The 17389-nt window shown below is 35.0% G+C and overlaps 1 protein-coding gene and 1 long non-coding RNA gene across 6 annotated transcripts in view; one reads left to right on the forward strand and one right to left on the reverse strand.

Annotated features, from left to right (window-relative positions):
- Positions 1-826: 826 nt before the first annotated feature.
- zgc:123105 lies at positions 827-11224 on the reverse strand. Of its 4 annotated transcripts, none has more exon segments than NM_001365567.2 (9): positions 827-2236; positions 4178-4338; positions 4437-4540; positions 5931-6055; positions 6152-6260; positions 7949-8142; positions 9466-9573; positions 10413-10524; positions 11035-11224. In NM_001365567.2, coding segments are annotated over 7 exon segments (933 nt in total). In that variant the 5' UTR covers positions 9494-9573; positions 10413-10524; positions 11035-11224; the 3' UTR covers positions 827-2024.
- LOC141380025 (uncharacterized) overlaps positions 10776-17389 on the forward strand; it is a 66603-nt gene continuing 59989 nt past the window's right edge. Inside the window, exons 1-2 of one of the 2 annotated variants that reach the window (XR_015520486.1) lie at positions 10776-11322; positions 13091-13231. This is a non-coding gene — a long non-coding RNA (uncharacterized LOC141380025). Of the gene's footprint in view, positions 11323-13090; positions 13232-17389 lie in introns of those variants that run through there. The other variant, XR_015520487.1, reaches the window with a different exon arrangement.

The following is a 17389-nucleotide window of genomic DNA, read 5'->3' on the forward strand; positions in this document are numbered from 1 at the left end:
CACATTTCCTTTGTTTAATACATTAGAATTTATATTCTAAGAAATAATGGGTTATTCAAACACAAATTGGGTAAAACAATTGTACCTATTACACCAAGAATTGAGTTGAAATGACCCAGCATTTTTAATATAGGGTTACAAATCTTTTAAAACATTAGTTTCACAGGTCTAAATAACATCAATATTTTAGAAGCAATATTTATAAAAGATTAACCCAACAATTTTGCTTTTCTCTCAAATAAAAACCATCTTCAAACTTTTAAACAAATGTAGTGTTAGCGTTAAATTTTTAATCACTGACTTCTAAACGAATAAACAAAACAGTGCTATAAACAAGTACTCATTCATTCATTTTCTTTTCGGCTTAGTCCCTTTATTAATCAGGGGTCACCACAACCGAGTGAACCACGCCACCGTTATGCCCCTAAACAGGTACTTATTTGCAGATTTATTTTATGAAAATAATAAAAAACAAACAGCAAAATGGGTCAACACAGTCGCTGGCATTTCTGTGTGAAGTTTGCATGTTCTCCCCGTGTTTGTGTGGGTTTCCTCCAGGTGCTCCAGTTTCCCCAACAGTCCAAAGACATGCGCTATAGGTGAATTGAATAAGCTAAATTGGCCGTAGTGTATGTGAATGAGTGCGTATGGTGTTTCCCAGTACTGGGTTGCAGCTGGAAGGGTATCCGCTGTGTAAAACATATGCTGGATCAGTTGGCTATTCATTCCCCTGTGACAACCACTAATGAATAAATGGACTAAGCCAAAGGAAAATGAATGAATGAATAAACAGCAAAATGCAGTAAAGAAACTCACAAGCCAAAAATGTATTTACATAAATTTATTCATGTATTAACAGATCCAACCAGATCAAAGTAAATACATGTCACTTTTTGGAAAACTGAAAAGACTTTAAACTAGTAACAAAAATAGAAGAAATTCTCTGTCCAGAGCAGTTACATTAAATAACATTTCAGCCAACGCTTTTTAGCCTTCAGTCAATTTAGTGACCTTGTCATTTTTCACACCGTCCTTGACACGACCGTATCACAACGATGCTTTAAACGTCATAATACACAACAGCAAAGACTTAAAGAATTAAGTTATCACTGAACCCATTGCGTATTAATGATGCCACACAGATCACAACATCATCACTGACTACATACACATGACAGTGGCTCTAGGCAGATGAAAAACGCTGTTTTTCTAACCTCTTGTGATGGAATGTAAAATCCAACACATTAAAACACTTTTCTTCATAGTCAGCATTAAAGGGGTAGTGCACCAAAAAAAAAAAAAAAAAAACATTTTTTATTAATTATCTCACAATTTACACCCGTTTCACTTTCTGTTGAACACAGAAGATATTCTGAAAAATGTGGTGGAACCCAATAGTCCATTTTTTCCTACTATGAAATGTTAAGAACTACCATTTAATAAAAACAAAACAAAGTAAATGAAATTGAAAGGTAAATTTATTTTTGGGTGAGCTTCCCCTTTAATATTTACAGCAGAGTACATAAAACAACACCAAGGCACAAACAACCTGCATACATACTAACAAAATAACACTTTAAAGGATAGTTCACCCCAAAAAAGTTCTATTTAACACTTGTTTCAAGACTTCTCCTTTTGAACGTGTACACACATGCAAACAAACAACACTTTGAACCATGTTGGAAACTGGCAGCCATTGATGTTCACAGTATCCAGAATTCCTTCATTTGAGAGCATTTATTTGTGAATAAGTGGCAGAACTTTCTTTTTTGGGTGAACCGGCCCTTTTAAAACTGATAAATTAGAATGGAAAGAAAAAAGGCTACCAATAAGACAATGGCACCAACGAAAGTACACACAACTTCTTCTGAGGACAAACATTCACTTGAGACACCAGCAAAATGATGCGTGTCTGATGTGGAAAGCAGTGATGATGAAAGCACTGGGGAATTAGAGAGAGGGTAGACCAGCTACAAGTTCACTATGAGTGCAGCAGAGGTGGATGGATGGAGGGAGGGATTCTTTCAGAATCCAGATGGTGTGAGGACGTTCATGTCCCGGTGTTTGAGTTTGTGAGGACGGGTCACCTGTCTCTTTCCATCCATGGTGGGGATCTCCATCTTAGGGGGAGCTTTGAAGTTTGTTGGATCTTCGGCCAGGCGGGTGGCCTGGGCCTTCATTACTTCCATTGGGGTGGGTTTCTGAGCGCCCTTATAGGACTGCAGGGCAAAGCCCCCTGTGAACACACAGGAATGATGATGGGTGTGTTGACATTGACGAAAGGGCGAAGTCTGATGAACCGCAAACATCCAAAGAAACGCATGTGTGAAAATTGCTCCGCAGAGTTTTGTGTTTTACATACAGTAGCAGTAGAAGTTAGTTCCTGTTAGTAAATTTGATTACTTGAGCAGTGTTAATGGAGAGGTGGAAGGCATTGGACAAACTTGAGACAATTGGTGGTCTAAATGATGCACCGTAAGACATAAAATTATGTGATATAAAGTCTGGGATCTGTAATTATTCTGAAATGGAGGCATTTATGCCTAGTGAGATTGTAATATGGTTTTAGAATGTAAAATGTGTGTTTTATATTTTAGTGTAGTATACAATGTGATTCATCCCATGATGGCAAAGCTGAATTCTCTGTTATCTTTAGTGTCTTCAGAAATCATTCTGATATGTGGATTTGATGGTAAATCTTTTGCAACACTTCAAAATGTCTGTACTATCACTTATGGTCAATTTAATGCATCTTGCTTAACAAAATGTATTATTTAAACAACATTTAAAGCCTTAATACATTGAACCTCTCAAAATCTCAGCGGAGGATCAACTCGATCAATAAGCAACTCCACAAACAGCAGCTTTACTTATTACTAACCTGTTTGCTCTTATTTAAAGATGGACCATTCTCTCTAAACAGATTATATTTTAATGAGGATTTTGCTATGTAATTGTAACAGATTTCTATCTATTATGTAGTCAGTGTACTCATTATATACATTTCTAAATTAATATCTACATAAAATTAAGTTAATTTTCCAACACTAACTCTAATTTAATTTTCCTCTTTTATAAAAAAATAAAAAATAAAATAAATAAAGTGTCACAATGAGAAGAGGAAATCAAGATAAAACGAAAACTAAAGATATGTGCAAATGAGCATGTTAGGGCTGGGGGATTTGGCCTAAAATTTAAATCTTGATAAATTGAACATTTTAATTCGATTACGATTAATGAACGATTATTTTATTAATTTATTTTATTCACTGACAAATTTTGGACAGTATTACACGTGAGGTATTTTTTATTGAAGGGTGCATTACTTGATTTTTGAAGTAATCGAAGGAAACACACACTATCTACTATCTATGAATATCTATGAACGTTGAATAACTGAAATTAAAATGCTAATTGCCTAAAACAGTCACATGACTCCAAACGTGGTAAGGAAAGCAATCAGAAAAAAAAAAAAACGACATGGAAAAAATTTGATCGATTATAGGTTCTTAATTCATTTCGATTAATCGCCCAGCCCTAGTGCTTGTTTATGATATGAGTATGTGTACCTTAAATGAGTAAAAATACATTGTTGCTGCATTGAACTACTGGAAAGGAAAAAGCACTGACACAGCACAAGTATGAACCTTTCTAATGCATATGTCTGAAGTACCAGTGCTCATGCAAGTGAGCAAATAGACAAAAAAAAAAAAAAAGTTGTAAACTTTAGGCTTTAGTCACTCCAAATATCCTAAGTACAATCTAATGGTTTAATTACTTCATTTAATTACTCATTCATTGCAATAAAATGTCTAATGAGGTTTGTCAAAATTGTCACTGCAGGAAACACTGGATTTTTAAGTACATCAATTAATTTAGGAGTAGATTGGAAACAAATCAACAAGGTTGGAAACAATAAGTTTGATTACGACAAAAAACATAATGACCAAAACACCACAATTTACTGTTATTACATACCCTTCATTCGTGTGAAGTAGAAATAATAATCATATCTGAGCAATCATGCTGATTGTTTTCATCTCTGACTGTTACATTGACAGTCAAATTAAATTACTTAAACAAAAAGCATCATTTTGAGATTAAAAGAGATAGGCAGAAGTAGTTTTTAAAGGGTAAACTGCATCATGTGCTTTACCTGATGTGTCTGGATCTGTACCTGGGTCAGTAGTGGACTTGCTGACTTGAGGCCGAGGTCCAAAAACCCCCCAGCGCTCTATAGGTCCCTCAGCTGAAGCCAGATCTACACTGGAACTGGAGCTGGTGCTCATCTCAGAGCCGGTGAGAGAAGCGGTGGAGCCCTGACTGTTGAACCAACCCCTGCCAAACACACGCACACACAAATACCACCTTGTTTCTCAGCCGTCAACATGATTAATTCAAAACAAAGTGTGTGAAGCCATTGACTGTTTCAGCACCTGCGCTTTTGCTTGGGTGAGGATTGAGGGGTCCCAGCAGGCGTAGACTGATTAGATGATGGCTGCCTCTCTTCTTTGGCATCCGTGCTTTGCATTTGAAGCTTCTACAACATCCAAAACACAATTTATGGTTTTAAAAAGCCTACTGAAAGAGCCTGCGGAACCTCTACCTATTAAGTTGGAACTATACTGCCATTCTGGCGTAATAATGCAGGAACAGCATCTGCAATGATATTATGCAGCACCTGAAAATAGTCCCCAGCTAGGTAACAGCATTGGTAAACCAACATAGATTCTTTATTATAACAGAATGAGTGTAGTATGATAGCTCCCAGTCACGTCGACCTAGAAAATAGTAAATTTAAATTTTTTGGTCGGTCTTGGTACACAATATTACTAAAGAAGAGTCACTCTTTAAAGAGCCCCTTTAATAAGTTTTTGAAAATGACCTTCAATGCAGTGTGTAATACAATGCCAAGTAAATGAAAACATCTAGCTGAGGTTTGAATCTAAAAGTGCACCGTGTTTAAAACTATTGATTCTTTAACGAAACAGTCCACTCGGAGTCAAATAAATGAATCCTGTTGGGTTTGGATCTTTTGCCTGAACGCGTCAACGTCAATACGGTACATCACCAAATATGCAGTGCCGGATCCAGTAAAACATGAATGTGCTTTTCCCTTCAGACATAAGCAGAGCAGACTGGGTCATTGGACCAATCACAGCAAATTAGCCTCACTCAAAAGAAGGGGTTTGGGAACAAATAGATCACTAAACAAGTCATGTGGGAGTCGTTTGGATAATTAGGTGAAAATAAATGCATATTATAAGACAGTGAAAGTGTTTTTTTGACCTTGCATGCATTTCAGCATGCTGTTAGAGACCCCCAAAACAAAAACATGATCTTTTATAACTCAACAGGGGCTCATTAAACAGGAAAATTATTTAATACCCTTTTTAAAACATTTAGTGAGATGCTAAAGGTCTGATCTGATTTAATGACTTATACTATACTATGCTAAAAGTGCTCTCGCCAGACCTGGAGATCAGTTGAATGGATTTAAAAATGGTAAATCCAACTCAGCCGAGTATTAACTCAGAGTATTAACACTGGAGCTAACAGAAATCTGTGACTACCACAATGGCTATAGTGGTTATTGTGACCATTCATACAAGATTTTGCATTCGTAGACATAACTGACTGTTTTAAAGACATTTATTTTGAGCTGTCGTATATTTAGTCTATCCAGTGAAGCGCAAAAAGAGACTGAAAGAAACACAATAACAGTGGATAAAAATTAAGTTCTCTACAATGCCTCTCTAGATTTTTAAACTGAAAAAAGTTTACAAAAAAAAAACAGAAATAAGCTGCTGAAACTGTATAAATGAATAAAATAAAATGATGGAGAGAGAGCAGCAAGTATTGATATTGCAGAATCCTATTGTTACACACAAGTTTTGAATATTGATTCCTTTGACAACACCTCTACCTACATGCATGGACTCGGCCAGACGGTGGTAGCGGGTCTCCTCTGCATTTAGGCCTTTGTGTGGAGTGTAGCCTGTATCAGTCAGTCCTGCCTGCTTCTCAAACTTTTGCATGCTTTCCTGGGTCTGCTCTGTGGAGGAACAAAGCAGGTCAGATAAGGACCAAATATTTCTTCTGTCAAGCAGCAGTTAACATTGAGAAATGTGAGTCAAGGTAACACACTTACTGATGATGAGGGAGTTCATGACAGAAGAGGCTTTAGCTTTCACCACAGGGATTGGTTTAGTGGATTCAAAAGAAGCACTTTGTTTTACTCCTCCTTCTGATTCATCCTCCTAAACATATGCAGAAATCATCAAAAGAATAGCAAGTCTTCTTAAACTTGAATAAAGCAAGTTTTAGTTTATGGCGCCCCCTAGTGGTATATATGGAATACGCAGGAAACGTATGATTACAAATATTCTGTTTAAAAAAAACAAAACTAATCAAACTGAATTATTTAAGGTTTCACATTTAATCTGATTTATGACAATTGTAATATATTTATATATTTTAACAACAGTAGCGTCGGATATATAATATAGTTATATGTTGTATGAACAAATTTTACAAAAAATCTAACTTGCAGGACGACTTTTTCCCAATTGCATATTTTGTTAACAAAAGGTTGCATTGCAACAACATGCCAACTAATTCTCATTTGAGTATTAGTACACTGTGTGCTTAATCTGTTCATACTGCTCCTTCAACACATTTAACTGACTATAAGAAACTTTGCAAGTACATATCAACTTAAACTAACCTTAACCCCAACCTAACAGTCTAATTATATTCTAATGAAAATTAGTTAATATGTAGATGCAATGTGACTTAAATTAAACAAAATGTGTTAAAGAAAACAGAAGAGATACGTTAAAGAAGAAATTAGTAATAGATGAATGATCTGTGTGGTAATGGAGATGGGAAAATTATAAGCTTGTGCTTCATCCCACTCCACTACGACCATGTTGAAATGTATATTTTTCTAAAGAATTTTTATGGATGATATTTCTGTTTGTAATAAATCAAATCAAATCAAATCAAAGGAAACATCAAAACAACATGATACCGATTTTCAAATCATGTTAATTTTACATCAATATGTATATCTGACAAATGCAAATTAATCAATTGAAATTAAGTTACAATTTTTAAAAAGACGAACGTTGTGGTTTTATTTGGACTAAAGTTAATGAAATGATGTCTACATCACGAAAATTTTGTCTACATTTTTATCATTATTGTTCTATTTATTTAAAGACCAAAAAAGTAAACAGAAAGTCTAAATGGGAAAAAAGCACAAAAAGCCTGAGAAACTAAGACCTTCAAAAACCAAAAAACAAGTTTAAAAACAACAACAACAACAACAAAATATATAGATATTGATTCATACATAAAAATGATTCCTAGGCTTGTTCACTTTTAACAGTCAAAGTTGTTTTGCAGCTCTACATGTTATGTGCACTTATTTGTACTTAAAAATGTTTCTTTTAAATTTACCAAAATTATTTGCATATATTTTGTATTGCTTTTGTAGTGTTTTCTAAATGCACCATGGGTCTGGGAGTAAAGTAACTTCAATGCACAGTATGTCTGTACTTGTGGCAGAGCTTACAATAAAGCTGACTTTGACTAACACTATATTGAACAACACAAAGCCAGCCTATTTTTTACTAATTTCATTTTAATGTATAATTTATACAACTTCTATTGTTTAAGGTGATTGTGCAACGAAAGACTGTCTAAATGAATTTAATTTTACACCATTATTAACAAAATACATTTATGTGCAGTAATAAAATAAAAACTAGACAAATCTGAAAATGTATAAAAAAAATTTAAACATGCAAATATGAGAACCTCTGACCAACAAAATCATAACACACAAACACGTCAGCTTGAAATCTAGATAAACATGAACAGACTTTGCACAACGAGTTGGTTTGACCTTCAGTTCAGCACAGAATAAGCACTGCACACGCACCTCAGCGAGTCGTGCAAACTTTCTCTCGGGTATAACTGGTCGCTTCCATAGGTTGCTGATATTAATGTCAGATGGAGGTGGAGACATGGGCCTCTCCAGGTTATCATCATAGCTGAGAGCTCGACGGGTCATCCCAGCTGGGATAGACATCCCTCCGAGGAGACCCTCTGAAGAACCTGGACCTGCTTCCAGGGCTGAGGTAAAAGAAAAAAAGGCAGTCAGAAACATCTGAACAAAGTCACAATGTAATGCCCTAACGAAAAATAAAAAAAGAAAAAAACTGATGTGATAATTGTTTAAGGTATTCAAATGCATACTACTGGTCAATTTTTTTTAGATCAATAACCTATTATTATTTTACTATAATTTTATCTAATGATTTTATTTTATTTTGAGATAGTGTACTTTAAAATAGTCGTTTTCTTAATGTAGATTAAAATATTTTTTCATGTGATTTAAAGATCAATTTTCAGTATGTTTACTACAGTCCTTAGTGTCACATGATCCCTCAGAAATCATTTTATTATGATGACCTGCTGCTCAAGAAACACATATTATTGACATTGATGAAACTGTTTGGATGTTTCTTATTTTTGTGCAAACCCATACGGCACGTTTCAAAAGCACCATTAAAATTTATTTACTTTCATTCATTCATTGAGAACACATTTGAGCAATTCCAACATTATGGACGTGACATTTGCAGTAAAGATTTAAAACATAAATTCACATAGAAAGTACGTGTTTACATTATAGTGAAATATCTGTTTATATTATCCAAAACAACCAACCACAGAGTAAGGGGAGCAGAAAAAGATAAATCTGTAAGCATATTTAATACTTTAAATGAGGGAAATAAACATGCGTTATGGATGTGACCAAAAAGGTCAGCAAGTTTACAGTATACAACATACTTTGCAGAAATTCTGTGAATTAAACTGCAAAACCCAAAAGAAATTATGCTAATAAAAAGGATAAGAGTTGGCTCTCTATAAAACAAAAATTATTTATTTTATGTTATTTGAAATTTTTGCATTTATGTGGAAAAAGCTTCGTTATGGATGCGACACATCTCCATTATGGATGTGACAGATGCAAAATTGGCACGTGTGTGACTTGGCAAAATTGGCAAGGTTGACATTTGCATGGAATTGCTCATTTAATTGTTCAAGAGTGAAAGAAAAAACAATCCTTGAGGTTAAAACTCAAAGTTCAAATTTAAAGTTTTAAAGTTAAATATTTTGCAGTTTTTCACACAAAAAAAAAACTAAATGTTGTAAAAACTGATAACTATAAAAATCATTATTATTGATTTAGTACTAATAATAATTGATTGTAATGGAACAGCAAAGCAGTATATTATTACTATCTCTGAAGAATCATATGACATTGATGAACAGACTTAAAACATTTTAAAACTTTTTCAAATCACGGTATACCTTAAAAACGGGTATCGTCCCATGCCTAATGTTAACTGTATGCTCAAGGAGTAAAACAAACAAGTTTTTCTCATTTACCTGGAAGATCTCCAGGTCTGGACACCATGGTAACGGAACAAAACGTTTCTGTTAGATCAGAAATGAAGAAAGCCTGGACAAAGCCAATCAGGTCAGACCGATTCCAATCTACAGATGAAATCAAGAAAAAGAAACAAGTAACATATTAACCAAGCATTATTTGATCGTAGGGCCAAAGAACCGTTCAGGATTCAGCCTCAGATTAATCATTAAAGAGAAATACACAGTTCAGCAATCCTCTAGCATGATGTTCAACTGAGCCTTTGCATCAATGAACAATCACAATATCCTAAACAATGAATCAATGGTTGACTTTTTTATTATTATTTTATTTTGTATTAGTTTTTTTTTTTTATATTATTTTTACTTTTATTATTTTATTTACTCTTTTTTGTGTAGTTTATTTTAATTTCTGAAAAAAGAAATCTAACTAGCTATGGGCAAAAAAATCTGTATTGATATTTATAAAAAAAAAAACAGAAGAAGATAAGAAAAAGAGAAAAAGAAAATACCATTGAATTATTAGTATTGAATTATTACCTGGTATTAGATGTCAAATAATGGACACCACATGAGTAAAATAATACTACTACTACCATCAGCAATATAAATTGTATTATTATTATTTGATAATGACCTATTCTATTTGATGTGCACCAACCAGATGTACTGTATTGGGGCATTACAAAACAAGTATTAATTGTGTTTCTTCACGTGGTGTCCACTATTTAACTATATGGTCACTTTTATGCCCAATGACAGACCCTAATGACAGCTTTAGTATCTTTTTGCCATGACAAAGAAAAATGAAAAAACAAGATATCTAAAAATAAAACCATTCCTAGATATGTATATTGCAATACAAGTATATAAATAAATATCAAAAGTGTGGTTTATGACTCCTTAAATTAAATCTTGTGTCATAAATTATTACATGTCTCTCTTACCAGTGAATGGCAGCTGACGCACCACTGCTAAAGCACAGGTTGATCTTTCTGACAAGTTGGGGTTTGCTTATTCAGCATTGTGGGACACCAGGTCGAGCACAGGCAGAAAGAACTGGAGAAGAGCCAAAGGAACCATTAAAACAAGTTATAAATAAATGACGGCATAATAAACCAGTCGACAATGAAGATATAAAGTGCCACATAAAGTAGAAATGCACCTAAACGTGATATATAATATCCCTAAATCACACTATTTGAGTGTTAACGCAACAGTGAGCAGTAATGTGGTGGGAATCAGTGCATGTTGGCATTGGGATTACACCAGCTGTCCTGGTGATGTTACGTAATGCTTTCAGTCCTGATACCCGTTACATCAACAAAGCTAACAGACTAGCTGCGCCAAACAAAACAACCATCGTTAGCGTTGTTATCAAACATAATTTCGGTCAATGTTGAAATGCAAAAAGAACACTTTTACTGAATACCGACTTGAATGTTAACAAAACCGCACTCTTTGTTGAACTGTATGTAAATGAGGCGAAGTAGCTGTTCAATCCAGTTTCGGCGACTTGAAACCGGTTTGGGGGGTGAGCTCGTGAACGCGCAAATCAATTGTTTTTACCTGCTGAAGTATTCCCGCGCTTCCCCTGCAGCAGCTAAAAGTCCAGCGCAGGTACTGGGAGAACGTGTAACCGAATGGCTAATTTGCACATCACAGACGCTTGAGAAGAGCTGACCTTCGTTTCTGCCATAACTTCGCCTTCATTGACAATAAGCCAACAGCCCAACACAGCTGGCTCTGCGGTTCTCGTGCAATCTCGTGAGACTTCGGCTTGTTATGGCAGCAGCTTCTGCAGTGCGCCAACTAGCCGCACGGGGCAGCAAAATACCTACATATACAGAAACACACGTACTGTATTAGTTATTTGTTCACCTTTTACGTGGCATATGTATATGTTTACATGGTAACAAAACTGTTTTCTGTTATTTTAGGTATTACATGATATTTTTATATTTGTCTATAAATATTGATGTTTCAGTCGGTCACGAACGTCCATCAAAATTGTAAATTGCACTTTACCTGGATTAACAAGCTCTTCACCTAAATACTCTAATGTTATCACGTTTTGAATGATAGACAAATCATAAGGTTGACCTACCAGGTGAGGCATTAGGTTCAATTTCACATCCTCGTGCCTCCTTGAAGTTTTTTTATGGTTGCTTAACACTCACGTTCTTTCTTTTCATAACAAAATGAAAAACGATCACTTTATTGTTTTATCTATTTATTTTATAAGTAAAAGGTTTTTTTGTGTGTTTCCCAGTGATTGATTGCAGCTGGAATGGCATCCACTGAGTAAAACATGTGCTGGATAAGTTGGCGGTTCATTCTGCTGTGGCGACCCCTGATTAATAAAGGGACTAAGCCAAAAAGAAAATGAATGAATAAATGAAGGGTTTTTTTGTAAGTAACTTGTCTGCAGGTTAACCTACCAGGCCGCACAATTTTTTGGACTTCAAAGCAGGAACACCACCAATCTTTGAGATTAATTGCCTCTTAAAGTTTACATTTATTCATTCATTCATTTTCTTTTTGGCTTAGTCCCTTTATTAATCTGGGGTTGCCACAGCAGAATGAACCGCCAACTTATCCAGCATATGTTTTATGCAGCGGATGCCCTTTCAGCTGCAAACCATTTCTGGGAAACATCCACACACACTCATTCACACTCATAGTACGGACAATTTAGCCTACCCAATTCACCTGTATCGCATGTCTTTGGTCTGTGGGGGAAACCAGAGCACCCGGAGGAAACCCACGCGAATCCCGGGAGAACATGCAAACTCCACACAGAAACGCCAATTGACCCAGCCGAGGCTCGAACCAACGATCTTCTTGCTGAGGCGACAGCACTAAATACTGTGCCACTGCATCGATAAGTTTACATTAATATTTAAATTAAATAAATTAATTCAAAGTAATTACTCTTGTAAACTAAAAAAGTTTTTGAATGTAACTTGATTAAATACAAATTTGATTAACACCTATTTATATCTTAACTGTAATGAAATATTTTGTCATTTAAATACATAGCTAATGTATGTAACATACTGTAAATACATACTATGAATATGTACATACTAAATACATCACATTTATGCTCTGGGTTATTTTACATATATATTATGTTATTATTCACAGTACCTGGTTGCAGCTGGAAGGGCATCTGCTGTGTAAAACATATGCTGGATAAGTTGGCGGTTCATTCCGTTGTGGCGACCCCTGATGAATGAATGTATATAGTAATATATTGAAATTATGTTATTAAAGCAAGCAACTACTCTGTAAAAAATCTTGGTTGCCTTTAAATTTTAAGCTGAATAAAATTAACTTTATGAGTCAATTGAACTTATATTATATTAAACTGACTTAAACAGCTTGCGTAACTTATAAAATTAAATTAGAACATAATTAACTTAGATTAATAAGTTACAATAGACTAAAAACATATGCTGTCAGGACTAATTGATCATATTATTTTTTACAGTGTAAAGTATAAACAGGTTCGAAACAAATTATTCAAGTTCATATAATAAATGACAGTCACCATCTTTTCTGATTTGTGTTATAGTTATCTGCCTACTCAAAGCCTCACTGTGTCTTTATCTTCTCACAGGTTTGAGGATGCGTCTCTTTGGAATAAGCGTATGTTTGTGCTGTACAAAAGAACTGAGAATCTGGACAGTCAGAGGAGCCTCTTGACCTTTTGAGTTACAGGGGCTGATGAACTCATGTAAGAAACCCCAGTAAACCATAAGTACTAATGGCCCTAATCTAGGGCTTTGGGTATATGCAGGACTAGAGATGGCAAAATTACACTCATCCTTTACTTAAGTAGAACTGCAGATACTCATGTTTAAAACAACTTTGGTAAAAGTAGAAGTACTGACTACATCTTTGTACATAAGTAAAAGTAAAGAAGTACTGCCTCAAAAATGTACAAAAGTAAAAAAGTAAAATGTACCCGTTTCAACCACAGTCCAAAGAAATGCGGTGTAGGTGAATAATAGGTAACTAAATTGGCAGTAGTGTATGTGTGTGTGTGTGTGAGAATGTTAGTGTGTATGGGTGTTTCCCAGTAATGGGTTGCAGCTGGAAGGGTATCCACTGTGTAAAACATAAGCTGGAATAATTGGTGGTTAATTCCACTCTGGCGACCCCTTATAAATCAGGAACTAAGTTTAAGAAAAGTGAGTGAGGATAGGTAGACCTCACATCCTATTGATACAATATTTTAAACTTACTTACATTAACAATTTTTATGTAAAATGTTTGTTACCAATTTTCTGAAAGTAGCCAAGCAGCATCTCAACCTGTAACATAGCCTCACAACATTGCTCAATAAGGTGGCTTGTGTATCATCATGCTGACGCAAACTCACTCTGTTAAATCAAAAACAACAGCTGCAATTCATGTTCATATACTCTAAAATAATTCTGTAGCCCTGTCTATCTTTATAAATAATTACATTTTACTCTGCACTGAATTCTGTCCAAAATACATAACCTTTTATTTCAGTGTTTTTCCCCCCAGGGTATTGAGGTTATTTTATTTAATGAATAAACATTAATACTGTTACAGTTTTTCTAAGTAATTTTGTTCCATTTCTCAGATCAGAATTGAAATTCTCAAAACTCCTTGTTCAATCTTCAGATCATCATTGTGTCACTCACTTGTGCACATCAGAAAAGTAGCTTCTTATTATGAACAAGTTGCAAATGCTTTTGTAGATCTATGCAAATGATTATGTGCAATTCTCTGCTGTTTCCTACATTATCAATCACTTACGTCATGTTGATCAAAATGTATTATTTTGGTCTGTTGAATAGTCTCACTCCTCACAACATTTAATAATTTGATCATAAATTCAAGTCTTTACATAAAAAATGGCTGAACAAGTTGTCTTAATAACGTTTTTAATAACTTTCCATTACTTTTTTCTAAATCTGTCTACAACTTTTTCAAATGAAGGTCTAAAAGGAGGTTGTCCTATGTTTGCATGTTTATTTTGTTTGTTCTTTGTCCTGTGCAGTGCTGTTTTTTCCTTTCTGTATCATAATGACATGATCTGGCAACTATTTACAGTACAAATAGCAACTAAAAATATTGCCATTGTTTACATCAGAACAACCTTATATACACTGTTATTGACAACATGACTATTAAGTAATTTGAGTCATGTCATTCTAACGCCACTGACATGTTCATTGACACAGAAACTTAGTTTTGAGAGATGAACTAAGGATTTTGAGAAGGACACTGGCTTTTGTAGGTTTTAATTCTGATCTGAGAAAGGTTGCAAAGTGACTGAGAAAACTGTAATACATTTATTCTATGCTAAAAACAACATATACAGGTGTGACTACAATCTATAAAACACATGCATAATATTTTTCCACATATAAATTCAGGATCTTTTGCATTATATTTTTATTCATAAATTGCCCAGTATAGTTACTTTTGTTGTAAAATACTTGTTAAAATTATTAATTGAAGACAACTGTACAGGCCTACAGGTATATGTATAAATATATAGTCAATAAAAATCAATAAAAACTGAAAAACGGCATAAATTCTGTTATTATGAAATATAAACTTATCAGAAATAAAGGAAATACATTTTTTTATAAAGTATTTGAAAGTTTGACTAAATAAACAAATCTTTACAAAAAGCATCTTGCAGTATTAGAATGAAAGACCAGAGAAATCGCGAGCAGTATAATCGGAAGTGGACAGAAGGCGTAAATATTTAAATGGTCTGTTTTTGAACTTGAATGTATCTCTCTTGTTTACCTGTGATCCGAACAAGTGGGTTTCTTATTAGCGTGAAAGAGGGCAGCATTAGTCATGTTAATCGCCGACTCCCTCTGTCACATCTGCATAGTCATTCTAGCCTTTCTCATAGCAATCTTCATAAACTAGCCCACCCACGTACGGTGCGTGATAGCCTTGAAAAGGCCGCGCAGTGCAGCACGCAGGTGTGCAATGAGGAAAAATAGACTGCATCAACACTGCGTTCATGCGCAGACAAGAAATAATTTAGATTGCGCCACCAAACACATGAAAACGAAAGTAACGAGCCCGATTTAAAATTTTAAAAGTAGAAGTACAGATATTTGTGTAAAAATGTAAGAAGTAAAAGTAAAAAGTTGTCAGAAAAATAAGTTGTTGAGTAAAGTACCCACATAGCAAAATTTCTCTGGCCCAGCTCTGGCCCACACAATCAGGTTTTGCTTGGCCCACATGCCGCAGTGAATTACGGTACATGACTGGACCAAATCTGGCTTCCAGACAAGGGCCAAACATGGACCATATCTGGGCCAAGTCTCAGCCAAGTTAATAACTCATAACTGGGCCTGAACTGGGCCAGATAGGTTGGTGTGTCATGATTGCAATGAAATTGATAAACCCATGGAGTGATGCGCTTTTTTTTTCTCAAAGTGACCTGATTGGTAGAATTTTTTTTTTACTCAAAAATGATTTTAGTGCATTTTAAATGTGGGTCAAAACTGGCCAAACTCAAATGGCCCACTTATCAAATTTTTAAATCTGGGCCAAATACTACGTTTTTCATCTGGCCCAAATCTTGTGTGCCGCCTTAAAGATGGTGCCACCTCTGCCAAACCCGGGCCATGTTTGGCCCACATGCTGTATGCCAGTGCCAGATGAATGCCTGCTGTGCCAGCTTTATGCCACATCTGGGCCAGAATTCTTTGCTACTAGGGTACTGATACCAGAAAAATCTAATTAAGTATAGTAAAGTATTTGCACTTTGTTACTTCCCATCTCTGTTACTTCCCATCTCACGCCCTGGAGCTTACCACCATGTTTTGCAGTTTATAATGAGTGACTAACAGAATGTATAGAAATGAAGTATAAACTAAATATTCATTCATTCATTCATTTTTTTGTCGGCTTAGTCCCTTTATTAATCCAGGGTCGCCACAGCGGAATGAACCGCCAACTTATCCAGCAAGTTTCTACGCAGCCGCAATCCATCTATGGGAAACATCCACACACACATTCACACACACACACACACTCATACACTACGGACAATTTAGCCTACCCAATTCACCTGTACCGCATGTCTTTGGACTGTAGGGGAAACCGGAGCACCCGGAGGAAACCCACGCGAAGACAGGGAGAACATGCAAACTCCACACAGAAAGGCCAACTGAGCCAAGGTTCTAACCAGCGACCCAGCGACCTTCTTGCTGTGAGGCGACAGCACTACCTACTGCGCCACTGCCTAAATATATATATACACACATACATACATACACAGTTGAAGTCAGAATCATTAGCCCCCTTTTGATTTGATTTTTTTTTTTATATTTCCCAAATGATTTTTAACAGAGCAAGGATATTTTCACAGTATGTCTGATAATATTTTTTCTTCTGGAGAAAGTCTTATTTGTTTTATTTCGGCTAGAATAAAAGCAGTTCTTAATTTAAAAAAAAAAATAAAACATTTTGGGACAAAATTTTTAGCCCCTTTAAGCTAATTTTTTTCGATAATCTACAGAATAAACCATTGTTATACAATAACTTGCCTAATTACCCTAACCTGCCTAGTTAGCCTAATTACCCTAGTTAAGCCTTTAAATGTCACTTTAAGCTGGATAGAAGTGTCTTGAAAAATATCAAGTAAAATATTATTTACTGTCATCATAGCAAAGATAAAATAAATCCATTATTAAAAATAAGTTTTTAAAACTATTATGCTTAGAAATTTGCTGAAACAATCTTCCCTCCATTAAAAGAAATTGGTGAAAAAAATAAACAGGGGCTCTAATAATTCAGGGGGGCTAATAATTCTGACTATATTAGATATATATAGCACTTGATCCCATGCAGTTTGCCTATAGGCATCATCGGGGAGTAGAGGATGCCACAGCTACTTTGTTTAATC

Source organism: Danio rerio, chromosome 21 (assembly GCF_052040795.2).
Source record: "Danio rerio strain M-AB ecotype USA chromosome 21, GRCz13ab, whole genome shotgun sequence".
Taxonomy (NCBI): domain Eukaryota; kingdom Metazoa; phylum Chordata; class Actinopteri; order Cypriniformes; family Danionidae; genus Danio; species Danio rerio.